Source organism: Tetrahymena thermophila (assembly GCF_000189635.1).
Source record: "Tetrahymena thermophila SB210 genomic scaffold scf_8254736, whole genome shotgun sequence".
NCBI classification, from domain to species: domain Eukaryota; phylum Ciliophora; class Oligohymenophorea; order Hymenostomatida; family Tetrahymenidae; genus Tetrahymena; species Tetrahymena thermophila.
The window spans coordinates 144,235-155,922 of NW_002476500.1; the positions used below are offsets into that span (position 1 = coordinate 144,235).

Consider the following 11,688-nt stretch of genomic DNA (forward strand, 5'->3'; position numbering starts at 1 on the left):
ATATAGCCTTATACAAACAAATATGGGTATACAACTTTCTAAGCTTTTCGACAAGATTTTCAATAAGGTCGAAATGAGAATTTTGATGTTAGGTCTCGATGCCGCTGGTAAGACCACCATTCTTTATAGATTGAAGCTCGGTGAAGTCGTTTAGAGTGTTCCTACCATTGGTTTCAACGTTGAAAGTGTTGAATACAAGAAGATTAAATTTACAGTTTGGGACGTCGGCGGTTAAGACAAGATTAGACTCTTATGGAGACATTACTTCCAAGGTACCCAAGGTCTCATTTTCGTCGTCGATTCCTCTGATAAGGAACGTATCGAAATTGCCAAGGAAGAATTACAAAGAATGCTTTCCGAAGATGACCTCAAGGAAGCTGCAGTCCTTGTCTTCGCCAACAAGCAAGATATGGGTGTCATGAATGTCACTGAAATCACTGAAAAGTTAGGTCTCGCCAACCTCAGAGGACGTGAATGGTTCATCCAAGGAACCTGCGCTCTCAGTGGTGAAGGTTTATTCGAAGGTCTTGACTGGCTCTCCAAGGTCGTCAGCAAAAAGAAATGAAAGACCCTACTTTTCCCCTAATTTATCTTCTTAGTCTTTTAATAATAGCTAACAAACAAATAGTATTGAGAATGCGAGTCAGTCATCTCTCGCTAGCTACAGCAAATAATAAGTTTATAAATGAAATAAAGCAGTAGTAATTAAAAAATAAGTAAATAAATAAATAGCAAGTTTTAAAAAACAAACATAATCAATTCACTCATATAAATTATATTGCATTTATTTTATATTTCATGTAAAATATATTTTCTAACTATAATACCTCAATTCAATCATTCCTTTATTCCTTCATTAATTCATTCCTTAATTACACTTTACCATCTCTTTCAAACCGTTTTTTAGATTCTACCATTTTCTTCCCCATTTTCCTTGATCTTCACTCTCAATTTTTAAAGAATTTATAACAACTATTTCCTATTATCATGAACAATAAGTTAACCCAAAAACATAAAACAAAAAGAGGGTTCTTAAAGAAAAAATGTTCATAAGTCTTTAAAATAGTGTGCAAAATATGTGTTAGATTAATGAATAATGAAAAAGAGTATTCAAATCATCATAATTCGCTAAAATATGTTTAACATTTTTATTATTTTAGAGTTTAACTATAAAAAGTATGTTCATAAATGAGTTGCTCTTAAAGTAAAAAGAAAAAGTTCCACTTAATCTTAAAATAATATAAATCAAAATAATACTTTAAAAAAATTAAAGATGATTGATTGATAAAAACTAAAAAAGTGTTTTTTTACAAGAAAAACAAACTCATTAATATAATAAAATAAATTTAAATAAAAAACTCTTAAGGAAAAAGTCTCTAAATAAAATTTGAATTTTATTTAAAATATATGTTAATAAAAAAGCATTCAAAATTAGACAACAAATAAATAAATAAACCAAGCTTATAAAATAAATGGAATTCAACTATAAAACAAGCTATTTTAGTATTTAATGAATTAAACTTATTAAAAATATTAATGAACTTTTGTTGACTTTAAATAAAAAAATGAATGAAATTTAATTTAATTTAAAAATGTTTTAAAAGTGATAAAAAATGAATAGTAATTTATGACAAATATAAATGAATGAAATTAAAACACAAAAATGAAGGTAATCTAATGCTTACTAAAATTTAAATGAAATTTGTCTAATACAATTAAAAAAATAAATGCGATCCTTAAAATAGTAATGAAAGTACATTTATTGTGATAGATAAACGAACAAATTTAAAAGAATAATTCAATTTAAATTATAATTGTTCGGAATAGAATAGAGTAGTTATATTCATATTATTTTGCTTATATTTTTTACTTACTCTATTTGCTTTATGCTGATATGTTTTTCTTTCTTTCTTTTTTACTTATTTGTATTTTTTTTGATTCCTATTAACAAAGTCTTTAACGTCTGATTGTTTGTTTGTTTATTTGTTTATTTCAATTTTATTTTTTTGTTTTGAATTTCAAAAATAATTCGAAATTTTAATAATAAAGAGAATGAATGACAATTCTTAACTAATAAATTATCTTGTTTAATTTATTTGTTTTGATTTTTGTTTCATCCAAACAGACACTTTTTAATTAATTAATTTCTAAAGAAAAAAAAGTTAATCTCACGAAACCCAAAAGTAATTAAAAATTAATTACTCAGATGAGTTTAACGACATGGACCAAGCTAGATTTAACTTGCCGGACCAGCTGCGGACGGCAGAGTTTTTTATCTGATAGTTAATCTAGACTTGCTTTACCAAAGGATGTTCAGATATCCACGATTTATTTAATCGGAGGCAAAATCAAACATAGGTTCACTACATTTACCAACAGTTTTTAAAAATTGGACGTTTGAACATCTCCCAATGGGCTATTAAATCGGATTATACGTATCTCAAAGGCACCCCACACTTTAAATGCCAGAAGGGCATTCCTCTCTTTCCCTATATAAAAATATTTTTTTAAAAATACTAGGCCATTAAAAAAGAGACTCTCTAAAAAAAAAATAAATAACATTAAACATATGTCAAATAAAGACAAAAAAATCTTAAAAAAAACAAAACAAATAAATCTAAGCCGCATAAAGGCAAAAACATTAAAAAAACAAACCATCTTATAAAAAAACACATAAAACAAACAAACACATACAAATAAATAAAAACAAAACAGAATTAAAAAACACAAGCATCTAAACAAACTAAGCAAAGATAAACAAAACAAAACAAAAGATAAAAGCAAACCAAAAACTAAACACAATAGCAAAACAAATACTAAACATAAAACATGAAAAAATAAAAGCAAAACAAATCACAAGATTATAGCAAAATGCTATATTCATAAGCAAAACAAATACTAAAGAAAATAGCAACAAATAAATTAATCAATAAAACAAACAAACAAACAAAATATTAGAATGAAAAATTAAAACAAACCAAATAAAAAAAACTCAAATCAAATTAAAGAAAAAAATAAATAAATAAGTAAAATAAAATCAAAACATAAATAAATAAATCAAACAACCAAATAAACAAGAAAGAAAGAAATAAATAAATAAAAACAAAATTAATAAAAAAATAAATTATTATTCAATAACACTCATATATATTTATTTTATGATTTTCACATTATGCATAAATAATATAAAAATTAATTGAAAGATTGTTTTAAATTAGTAATTGAATCTATAATGGCTTAATGCATAAATGCATTTCATACAATTTTTTCATACACAAAAAACAAAGATATTTAAAAAACATAGCTATAATTTAATTAATTGATTCATTTTGTTTACTTATTCCATTAATTAAATATTAACATGGAAAATAATGATGATTTATTTATTTATATTATTTATTAAAACATTTATTGATTAATTAATCTATTTATTTGATTTTTTCTAACTAAGCATTTAATAATTCAATCAGAGTCACTGTCGTCTAATTTCTGTTTGTTTAAAACAAAGAAAATATTAAAAAAGTTAACTTAATTATTAAATTTGAAATAGAATTTGTTAGCTTTAAAAAATTATAAATTATATAAAACACATCCCTTTTAATATGATAAATTAGGTATTTTTCCAAAATAAATTTATTTGCTGTTTTTAAAATAAATATGATTGATAGATAGTTTACTTAATATATTTTTTCTTATGTGGCAAATCCTTCTATGAGCTTATTGCCATCTGCTTTTATAAATTCATTTTCAGCTATTTCATCTTCGTCATACATTTCGCTGTCATATGTAACATCTCTATTATACATAGGATTGAACTTAACTTCTTACTATTTTTTATCGGCTTATGCGTCAGCTTTTACATCTGCTGATTCCTCTTCTTTTATTCCATTTGCTTCGTTGAATTTTTAACCTTTGAGTTATTTTTAAACAATAATTTAGATATTTTCTTAAAATTATTTGTCATATTATTTCAATTTATATGTGTTAAATTGAGGTATTTACGAAGTAATTTATTAATTGCTTTTTCTGTGCGCTTGTTCAGCTTCTCTAAACGCTTGTTTAAAAATTTCTTTAAATCTAAGTTGCCCTTTTTAGGTATAATATTCAATGGTTGCTATTCCTAATCTAAAAAGCTCTTTATTATAAACTTAATTTTAGATTCTACAGCTTATTCGATTTCTTTTATTTGACTTTCTTTGCGTTCTTATTGCTACAAATTAGCACTCACTGGGTAATAATTTACAAATTATAAAGGAGCTTGAGGATCAGGAGTTGGATCTTCTCTAGAAGAACTCAAGTTATTAGGGAATGCATTTGGTACGCTAAACATTTATTCTAATTGTAAAATCCTATGGGTAGATAGATCTAGCTATTTATTTATATTTTATAAGGATATATTGTCTTCTATAATAAATAGTTGCTTATATTATATATAAATCAATACAATTAATAAATAAATATTAGCAGATATATTAATCAATGCATTTATTTATGTCAATTCATTCATTCATTCAAAATAAATAAACAAATCTTATTTATTTATTTGCATAATTATTAGCTATTTTTATGCTTTTGAAGTAATTATCTATGTAGACAGTAAAAAATAAAAATAAAAAAAAGGCTATTAAGACAAGCATATTATATTCATAAACACATTTATTCTTAATTGAAATCTAAATAAATACATTAATATTCCTTCATTTAGTTTTTCTGTTTTGTCAAAATAAATACTTTAATTAGATTAAATTTTTTTAATTAAATTAAAATTAAAAATAGATTTAATTATTTTATACAGAAAATATTTTAATAAAAGTTATTATTTCCAAAATTATTTAATTTTCTAAAAAATTTAGTTTTTGAAATAGATTTTTACTTTTTTATTAATTTCAGATCTAAAAAATTGAGGTTAGAAATTATCTAATATATATTAGTAAATTATATAGATAGATAGATAGATAGATAGATAGATAATATTATTTATTCTTTTTTATATTATTTCATATTTCAAATACATTATGAAAATTAATAAAAAGAACTACTCTATTGTAAAATTGTAAAATTATTATTAGTTTTTAATGTGGTTTATTGATTTATTTTTAATTCTAAATTTCTTAGTTTTTTTAAGGTTAATTTTAATGAAATAATTTAAGCTCAAGGTTATTTGTTTTAGCAGCCAATGTTTTCAATCCAATCACATCCTCTATAATGTTTGCACATATAAAATTAATCAATTTCATTACAAGCAGTTGTGTAGCAGTTTAAATTAGTAGCATCCCATACGCAGGTAGACTGTTCTGTGCATGAAATTTAATCATTGTAATTATGACATTGAGTTACTATTTTATACTCTATTTTCATTATTTCAACACAAGTTTCTTCTAAAGTCCACTCACACAAATGATTAAATTAGCACTAAACGCGATTTCTTCCTTAGCATGATGTAAACTAAGCAGTAACAGAAGAAAGAATGATTAAGATTGTAAAAAAATTAATTAATTTTATCATTTTTTTAAAAAAATATTAAAGCTCACAGAATCTATTTTATTAAATTTTGAATAGATTATTCACAAATTCTTAAAAATACTCTATTTATTTAATTTTTAATGCTCAAAATTTTGTGATAAGCTTTTTATTTCTTTTAGCCCTATCTTTTACTTCTCACTTTTCTTGATCATAACTTTTTTTGAAGTTAATTTACGTTAATCAATATTTAGTTAAAAAGTTAGAAAGCCAAAGTATATTATATTGATATTATACAAAGTAGAATAATAAATTAGAAACAAATTTGAGAATATTACTTATGCTTTTAATCTAATCAATTAACAATTAAATAAATAATTACTTCTTACTTTGAAAGAAACAAACGAAACAAAATTTACTTAATTAATAATTTTTAAATTGAATTTAGAAATTCTATTACATAATGATTTATATCCAAATCCCTTATTGATTGAAGGGATTTAGGGATTAAAAAATTTTATTAGATTTTAAATTTAATTGAATGATAGTTGATTTAATTGAAAAAACAATAGTTGGCAATAAATATTTTTTTTATCCACACCAGGGATGTAAATGAATAAGAATATAAGGTTAAAAATATTTATTTGGTCAAGTGTTCTAAAATGAGTTTTTGGTTATATGGCTCTATATATGGATTGAAATTGATGGATGGATGAAGTTAAATCTCATAAATTGTAAAATATGTATTATATATTTAAGATACGAAAAGATTAATTATGTAAATTAAAACAGTTATTTGTTTTAAAATAGGTATTATAGGAGATATAAAAGAAATATTTTATTCAATAAAGGATATAAATAAAATTTTTTTATTATTTGTTTTAGTGATAATTATATTATGATATTCAATTAATTATTTTTCAGAAAATCAAATTAAAAGATAAAAAAAAATTATTTTACAACTTTTTTATCCAATTTTTTTTGTTAAATTTACGTACGATGCTGTTAATAATTAAAATTTAATTTTTAATTCAAGTTAATTCAATCTACAATTAATTTAACTAATCTTTTTATTTTTTAAGCTAATCTTTTGTCTTCTGTTTTTACATATCCATGCAATTTTCTTTTCAATTTAAATTTAAAAAAATTGTGCTTTTAATTATCTAATTTTAAACAATAAAAACAAATTACAATAACTTTATATTTTTACAATTGATTATTTGACTGGATTTTAGAAACTTATTATTATTACTTATAAAATAAACATATTTTAATAAACATCCTAAAAACTTTAAAATAATTATTTTAAGAAAATAATAAATGAAATTTACTCTGGTTAAAAAAATAACTATGTAAGTTATGTGCAGTTACTCAATTCTAATGCAATATTTTATACTCCTTCATCACCAACTTTATTATCCCTTTAAAAAAAATAAATTTTTTCAATAACTATTCAAATTTCCTGAGAAATTTAAATCAAAATAGATAAAATAATCAAAAAATTTTAAATTAATTGTCTATAAATCCATATAAAAATAAATGTTACCAAATCGAAAAGGTGAGATTAGTTAGGAATTTGCAGTTACCAAGTGCTCTACCGATACTAGAAGCTCCATCATCACCAATTTAATTATTACTTTTATAAATGAAAATCATATTTAATTAAAAATTTTTGACATTTTATAAATAGATTTTTGTAATCTTGATTTTAAATAAAAAGCATTCATATAATTTTTTCAAAAGTAAATAATAAATAAAATAGATTTACGATATTATAAATTCTAAATTTGTAAGTTAAGGGCAGTTATTCAAGCCTAATCCAATATTTTATGCTCCTTCATCACCGATTTTATTTTTCCTTTCCAAAAAAAATAAATTTATTCATTAGCTATTCAATTTTCCTGAGAAATTTAAATCAAAATAGATAAAATAATCAAAAACTTTTAAATTATCTATAAATCAATATAAAATAAATGTTACCAAATCGAAAAGGTGAGATTAGTTAGGAATTTGCAGTTACCAAGTGCTCTACCTATACTAGAAGCTCCATCATCCCCAATTTAATTATTACTTTTATAAATGAAAATCATGTTTAATTAAAATATATAGACACTATATTAAAATTATTTTTTTTACTTGATTTTAAATAAAAAGCATTCAAATTATTTTTTCAAAAGTAAATAATAAATAAAATAGATTTACGATATTATAAATTCTAAATTTGTAAGTTAAGTGCAGTTATTCAAGCCTAATCCAATATTTTATGCTCCTTCATCACCAATTTTATTTTTCCTTTTCAAAAAAAATAAATTTATTCATTAACTATTCAAATTTCCTGAGAAATTTAAATCAAAATAGATAAAATAATCAAAAACCTTTAAATTGTCTATCAATCAATATAAAATAAATGTTACCAAATCGAAAAGGTGAGATTAGTTAGGAATTTGCAGCTACCAAGTGCTTTACCGATACTAGAAGCTCCATCATCCCCAATTTAATTATTACTTTTATAAATGAAAATAATGTTTAATTAAAATAAAGAGACACTTTATAAAAAATATTTTTATATACTTGATTTTAAATAAACAGCATTCTTGTAATTTTTTTCAAAAGTAAATAATAAATAAATTAGATTTACGACATGCCAAATACTAAATTTGTAAGTTAAGTGCAGTTACTCAAACCTAATCCAATTTTCTATGCTCCTTCATCACCGATTTTATTATCCCTTTTCAAAAAAAATAAATTTTTTCATTAACTATTCAAATTTCCGGAGAAATTTAAATCAAAATAGATCAAATAATCAAAAGCTTTTAAATTGTCTATAAATCAAAAGAGAATCAATGTTACCAAATCTAAAAGTGGAGATTAGTTAGGAATTTGCAGTTACCAAGTGCTGTACCAATAGTAGAAACTCCATAATCTCCAATTTAATTTTAACTTTTATAAATAAAAAATTATGTTTAATAAAAATTTAACCATTTTATAAATATTAATTTAAAAAACTTGTTTTTAAATAAAAAGCATTTATATAAGCTTTTTCAAAAGTAAATAATAAATGGAATAAATTTACGCTATGCTAAATGTTAAACTTGTAAGTTAAGTGCAGTTACTCAAGCCTAATCCAATATTTTATGCTCCTATATCACCGATTTTATTTTTCCTTTTCAAACAAAATAAATTAATTCATAAACTATTAAAATTTTTTATGAAATTTAAATCAAAATAGATAAAATAATTTAAACTTTATAAACTGTCTATAAATAAATTTAAACTCAAGATTACCAAATTAAATATTAAGTTTGTATATTTTATTTTAAATAAAAAGCATATTTATAATTTTTGTTCCAAACTAAATTATAAGTGAAATAAATTTACGTTATGTCAAAAGTTAAACTTGTAAGTTGAGTACAGTTACTCAAGCCTAATCCAATATTTTATGCTCCTTCATCACTGATTTTATTTTCCCTTTTCAAACAAAATAAATAAAATTATTATTTAATTAATTACTTCAATCTAATCTCAAAAATAAAAATCTAATTAAGCTTTCTAAATTATCAAAATCATTAAATTAAAATTACCTAAGCGAAAATTTTAAATTAATAAGTGACTTATAGCTACTTAATGCTTTTCCAAAAGAATATGCTCCTTCATCTCCAATTTAACTGTTACTTTTATTATAGAAAATAATATATATGCTTATAAATAAAAAAAATTATCATCAAATAATTCATTAATTTAAAACTATTTAAACAATAATTATATAAGATATTAAAATCTTTCTAAATTTTCAAAAAATGAAATTTCAAAATTACGAAAGCTCAAATTTTAGATTCATAAGTAATTTACAGCTACCTAGTACAATACAAATAGCAGATACTCCTTCATCTCCTATTTCATTTTTGCTTATAATATATAAATATTCATTTATATTAACTTAAAAATTGTTTAAGGATTAAATAGTTAAGGTTTTTATTAAATTGTACAATTAATTTAAATTTATCCTTTAAAAAATTAAAATTAATTACGAGAGGTTAATATCTAGATGGGTCAACATTCTACAACAACTACCTAATGCTTTACTAATTGAAAATGCACCTTCTTTTCCAAATAAATTTGCACTTTTTTAAAATTTTACAATTAAATATAAAATTATATTGAAAAAGAATTTTTGAATTTATAACAGATAGATAATCAATAAAATTTACGATGCGTTTAAAGTTAAGGTTATCAGATTAGTACAAATATTAATACCTTCAGCAATACTCTCTATCTATCTATCACCCATTTTATTTTTCCTTTCCAAAAAAATTTTTTTTAATAAATAATTTATTTACTATTTAAAGAATACAATAAATATAACTAAATATGTTTAATATAATTTCTATAGAATTACCAAAGCTACAAATTTAAGTTAGTAAGTGCTTTGCATCTATGTAATACTGTGCAAATCTAAACTGCACCTCCATATTCAATCTAATTTCCACTTTTATAATTTATATAAATAAAATATTATTTAAAATAATTTTAATTAATAAAAAATATAATAATTTTCAGAAATAGAATTTAACAGAATTTTTTAAATTATTATGTAAATAAAAACTATGATAAAAATAGACTAAGATGTCATTTAGATTTATGATATGCATGCAAACTTTTGTGTTTTGATTTATATAGTTAAGATAATTTACAAATTTTTTGGGGATTATTTAATGAGTTTAGAAAGATGAACTTAATTGTATTAAAAAATAAATAAATTAAAAAAAGAATACTCTAAATTTAGCTGTAAACTTTTGAGATTAGTGAGATTGCTCATAGTTTCTTCTAATAGAATATTTCCTTAATCTTAAATTTCATTTAATCTTTCAAATTAAAAAATAAATAAATCAATTAAATAAAGTATCAAAAGTTCTATTTTACCTAGGTTCTTTACAAGCTTTAAATTGTAAGTTAAAGTTACTTTCTAAAGACAAAATTTGAGCATATATTTAATCATTGCTGTTTAAATCATTTTAATTTTTTTTAAATTATTAAATTAACAAAATGATAGAAATTAATTTAACAAGAAAGATTCAAGCTTTCAGCTTTTTATAAATGATAGAAATATATAAATAAATAAATAACTAGTGTTTTAAGATAATATTATAATTTATAAAACAATTTTTTGGCTTATTAACATAAAAAATATGTTTGTTTACCTCTTATTATTAGTTTCAATAAAATCCTTTAAGTAAGAGTATTTAGCAAATATTTAACTTATCTAATCATCTGAAATATTTTCTTTGCTACATATTAGATTGATATAGTAAATCATGATATTTAAAATAGAAAAATTAAATGATTACTTAAGATTTAATATCAAAGATTCTAATTTTTCACATTATACTAAAGAAGTGTTAAGCTAAGTAACTTATTCATTACTAAGAGTAAAATTTCTATTTATTTTATAAATAATAACAAAAAAATTTTATTTTAGAATAAATAAATGAATGAATGAATAAAATATATTAAATTTTATTTATTCTTAATTTTATAAATTTATAAAAAAGAGAAAAAGTTTTAAAATAAATAATTATTTTTATTAAAAAAATATTTATGATTAAATAAAATTATAAATATTTATAATATTTACTTTAACTGTAAGTCAATATGAGTTAGAACTTTCAAGTTAGATTTCATTAACTTTTTATTAAAAAAAAATATTTTATAATGATAAATAAAACAAATAAATATGGATACATCTTCCAGATTATTAAAGCAATTATCCTATTACTCCATTTTTTTAATTTTATTTTCCATTTATATTTCTTTGATTATTAATTAATTGATTAATTTTATCAGAAATTAATAATTTTGATTAATAAAAAAATTCTTAATTATCTCTTATTTTACTTGTACCTTCTAAAAAAATATCAATAAATCAGTCTCCTTATTTTTTCTCTTTTTATAAAGAGATTTATCATAAATACTATAATTTAAGCTACCGTCTATTCTCTAAGTCAAGGTGCACTCTAAATTAAGGTGAATTTTTTATAAAGGGCACAAAAAGTGCAAAAAGGCGAAAAATAATTATTTTTTTTGTGCACCTTAACTGAGGGAATGGACGGTAGAATAAAATTAAAATTTTCTATAATTTTAAGGCCTGATTAAAACAGAAGCTTAGATAATAAGATTTTTGGATCTTAATCATTTTATTAGGCTTTATGAAGAATAAATTTTAAATTTAAG

The 11,688-nt window shown here is 21.2% G+C and overlaps 5 protein-coding genes across 5 annotated transcripts; 3 read left to right on the top strand and 2 right to left on the bottom strand. All coding sequences in view use genetic code 6, as the record gives it.

Annotated features, from left to right (window-relative positions):
* Positions 1 to 22: 22 nt before the first annotated feature.
* TTHERM_00735240 (ADP-ribosylation factor(Arf)/Arf-like (Arl) small GTPase family protein) lies at positions 23 to 565 on the top strand (the record flags this gene model as incomplete). The annotated part of the gene is made up of 1 exon (XM_001011573.3): positions 23 to 565. One exon carries the CDS (start codon positions 23 to 25, stop codon positions 563 to 565), a length of 543 nt encoding a protein of 180 aa, XP_001011573.1.
* Positions 566 to 2,309: 1,744 nt separating this feature from the next.
* TTHERM_000735269 (hypothetical protein) lies at positions 2,310 to 2,963 on the top strand (the record flags this gene model as incomplete). The annotated part of the gene is made up of 1 exon (XM_012796387.1): positions 2,310 to 2,963. One exon carries the CDS (start codon positions 2,310 to 2,312, stop codon positions 2,961 to 2,963), a length of 654 nt encoding a protein of 217 aa, XP_012651841.1.
* A 499-nt stretch (positions 2,964 to 3,462) lies between these two features.
* On the bottom strand, positions 3,463 to 4,507 carry TTHERM_00735270 (cwf18 pre-mRNA splicing factor; the record flags this gene model as incomplete). Its single annotated transcript, XM_001011576.2, has 3 exons — positions 3,463 to 3,489; positions 3,678 to 3,910; positions 4,003 to 4,507. 3 exons carry the CDS (start codon positions 4,505 to 4,507, stop codon positions 3,463 to 3,465), a joined length of 765 nt encoding a protein of 254 aa, XP_001011576.2.
* A 508-nt stretch (positions 4,508 to 5,015) lies between these two features.
* TTHERM_000735289 (transmembrane protein, putative) lies at positions 5,016 to 5,471 on the top strand (the record flags this gene model as incomplete). The annotated part of the gene is made up of 1 exon (XM_012796388.1): positions 5,016 to 5,471. One exon carries the CDS (start codon positions 5,016 to 5,018, stop codon positions 5,469 to 5,471), a length of 456 nt encoding a protein of 151 aa, XP_012651842.1.
* Positions 5,472 to 6,378: 907 nt separating this feature from the next.
* On the bottom strand, positions 6,379 to 11,238 carry TTHERM_00735290 (translation initiation factor eIF-5A family protein; the record flags this gene model as incomplete). The annotated part of the gene is made up of 19 exons (XM_001011578.2): positions 6,379 to 6,583; positions 6,652 to 6,711; positions 6,792 to 6,881; positions 7,875 to 7,964; positions 8,099 to 8,188; positions 8,311 to 8,400; positions 8,534 to 8,623; positions 8,839 to 8,928; positions 9,042 to 9,131; positions 9,276 to 9,365; positions 9,489 to 9,581; positions 9,669 to 9,758; positions 9,857 to 9,946; positions 10,233 to 10,322; positions 10,381 to 10,458; positions 10,659 to 10,745; positions 10,806 to 10,895; positions 11,093 to 11,142; positions 11,200 to 11,238. 19 exons carry the CDS (start codon positions 11,236 to 11,238, stop codon positions 6,502 to 6,504), a joined length of 1,569 nt encoding a protein of 522 aa, XP_001011578.2. The 3' UTR covers positions 6,379 to 6,501.
* Positions 11,239 to 11,688: the final 450 nt, after the last annotated feature.